The sequence below is a fragment of the Camelus ferus genome, chromosome 17 (assembly GCF_009834535.1).
Source record: "Camelus ferus isolate YT-003-E chromosome 17, BCGSAC_Cfer_1.0, whole genome shotgun sequence".
NCBI classification, from domain to species: Eukaryota; Metazoa; Chordata; class Mammalia; order Artiodactyla; family Camelidae; genus Camelus; species Camelus ferus.
This window is the reverse complement of record NC_045712.1, coordinates 36,692,915-36,695,615: the sequence shown is the minus strand read 5'-3', so window position 1 is coordinate 36,695,615 and position 2,701 is coordinate 36,692,915. Positions and strand designations below refer to the sequence as shown.

At 44.8% G+C, this 2,701-nt stretch overlaps 1 protein-coding gene across 2 annotated transcripts in view; it reads left to right on the top strand.

Moving 5' to 3' along the window:
• The first annotated feature begins 64 nt into the window (after positions 1–64).
• Positions 65–2,701, top strand: part of TMEM40 (transmembrane protein 40) — a 40,596-nt gene continuing 37,959 nt past the window's right edge. Inside the window, exon 1 of one of the 2 annotated variants that reach the window (XM_032459012.1) lies at positions 65–649. In XM_032459012.1, coding sequence (XP_032314903.1) covers positions 442–649 — 208 coding nt within the window. In that variant the 5' untranslated portion in view covers positions 65–441. The remainder of the gene's footprint in view (positions 650–2,701) is intronic. The other variant, XM_014555381.2, reaches the window with a different exon arrangement.

Here is a 2,701-nt window from a genome sequence, read left to right as displayed (position 1 = left end):
GCGGACAGAAATAGCAGCCCCCGCCCCGCCCCCGCCGCGCCGCGCTCGCGCCTCGCGCCTCGCGCCGCGGCTGCGGGAGGCGGAAGGGGCCCGCGCCTGCCCCTGCCCCGCGGCCGGCCCTCCGCCGGCCTGGGCGCTCCCACAGACGGACCGCTCACCACCTTTCACCGGCCGACGCAGACTTCAGATTCCCGCGGCCCTGCCTCTGCCTCCGGGCCCCTCGACCCTGCGCGCGGGACCAGGCATGGTAGCGGAGAGTCTCAAGTTCGAACCCCAGCTCTGTCAGCTGTGACGCCTTGGCCAAGTTACTCGACCCCTCTGAGCCTCAGCTTTGTCATCTGTAAATTCAAGAAACAGGAGCTACTATTGTAGGTCAAACCGACCAAAGCACTTTGACCCCCATCGCGCTCCCCGTACTGGCCTACCCCGACGCCAAACAGGATGCGGAATGCATACCCTGTCGCACCAGGCCTCCTGCCTGCCACCTGCAACCCGCAGGTGACCACCGTCAGTTTCTTCATTTTATCTTCATGCAGCTCAGGCCCAGAGAGGCAAAGGGACTCGCTGCGGGTCACACAGCCAGTGAATCTGGGAAGGAATCAGGACGGACCCCACAATCCTTACGTGAAGCTGCGTGCTGTCTCCGCAGGTAGGTACAAGCTCAGGGTGGGAGGATCTGTAGGAGGACAGGGAGACCCGCAGAACTTCTCTAAACAGCAGGAGGCTGCTGGCTCTTGGGAAAGGGAGTAGCGTTTGCAAAACAACCCTGGGTGCAAATCCCTGCGAGGCTGTTTCCTGGCTCTGTGATCTAAGGATAATTACACAACCTCTCTGAGCTATGTTCCTCTCACTCATAAGATGGGGATAAAGAAATCTTTATAACACACTTCTTGAGTACCTGTTATTATGGGTACCTGTATTCTAAAGCAGCACTGTCCAACAGAATTTTCTGCAGTGTTGCACTATCCATTATGGTAACCACTGGTCGCGTGTGGCTCTTGAGCACTTGAAATGTGACTACTGCGACTGAGGAACTGAATCCTTAATTCTGTTTACTTTTAATTAACCTTAAATGGCCACCTATGGGTAGTGGCTACCATAGTGGACAGTGCAGTTCTGGACAATAGAGCCCCTGCCCCTTGGGGACCATACATTCTAGTGGAGGACTTGAGCATTAAGGAAGTAAGTGATTAGATAAGGAAAATCAGAGCTCTACAGAGTGGATCAAGGTAGACACAGGCGTGGCTTTTGTAAATATTGTCAAGCAATTTTCCAGTGTAGTTTCACCAATTTAAAGCTCCAACCAGCATGGTATAAGAACTCTGTTCCACATCCTCAGTAACACTTAATATTGTCCATCCTCGTACACTCCCATCACTTCTTTTTTTTTTTTTGATTGCACTGACTTTACTTTGTTTACCTTTTTTTTTTTTAATGGAGATACTGGATCCAATCTTATTCTGCTTATTCATTCAGATAAGCAATTCAGATAAGCATTTTCACTCTCGGGCATGTATCCAGGATATATGAATGCATATGTGTTCAACAAAAGAATGTTTAGAGCAGCTTTATTCAGAATAGACAAAATTTACAACCGACGCAAGTGTTCATCAACAGGTGGGTGGGTAAACAAACTATGGTATATTCATAAAATGCAATACTGCATAGCAATGCAAAGTAGTGAGCTAATGCTACACAAATAACGTGAATGAACCTCGGAGAAATTAGATTGCGTAAAAGCAGCCAGACTCAGGAATGCATACTGTGTATGAAGTTCAAAACTAGGCAAAACTAGTCTGAAGATGATAGAAGTCAGAAGAGTAATTACCATTGAGGGGTACTGATTGGGCAGGTCCCTTCTTCAAGGTAGCCTTCCTGGGATATTGTAAATATTCTCAGTCTTGATCTGGGGGATAATTATGTGTATATACATATATAAAAATTTACTGAGCTTTTCTTTGCTATATGCAAGTGTGCCTCAATAAAAAGTAAAAAGAAGGGAAATGAAGTAAATACAGAGTTTAACACGTTTTTTTTTTTTCTCTTTTAACAGTATTTTTGGAATAATTTAAAAGTCAGTGAATATATTTTTACACGTCAAAAAAAAGTGAATAATGACACAGCCACTTTGGAAAACAGTTTGGCAGTTTCTTCTAAAGCATGTTTATCACATGACCCAGCAATTACACTCATGGGTATTTATCCAAGAAAAATGAAAATGTATATTCACACTAATACTTGTCCGTAAATGTTCATAGCAGCTTTATTTGTAATTACCAAAAATAAGAACCAACTCAAATGTCCATCAACTGGTGAATGGAGAAACCAACTGTGGCACACCCACAGAGAGGAATTATACTTAGCAATAGAAAAGAATGAATCCCTAACACACACAGCAAGTGGGTAAATCTGAAGAACATTATGCTAAGTGAAAGGAGCCAGGTACAAAAGTTTACATAGTATTTTATTCCATTTCTGTGAGATGTCCAGAAAAGGCAAAACTATCAAGAGAGAAATCAGATCAGTGGTTGCCAGGGGAGACTGAGTGCAAAGGGGTCGGAGGGAACTGTTTGGCAGGATGGAAATATTTCGTATCTTTATTATGGTGGTGATTACACGACTATATACATTTGTCAAAATTCATCAAGCTGTACTCTTAAGAAAGGTGGACTTACTATATGTAAATTACTCCTCAATAAAG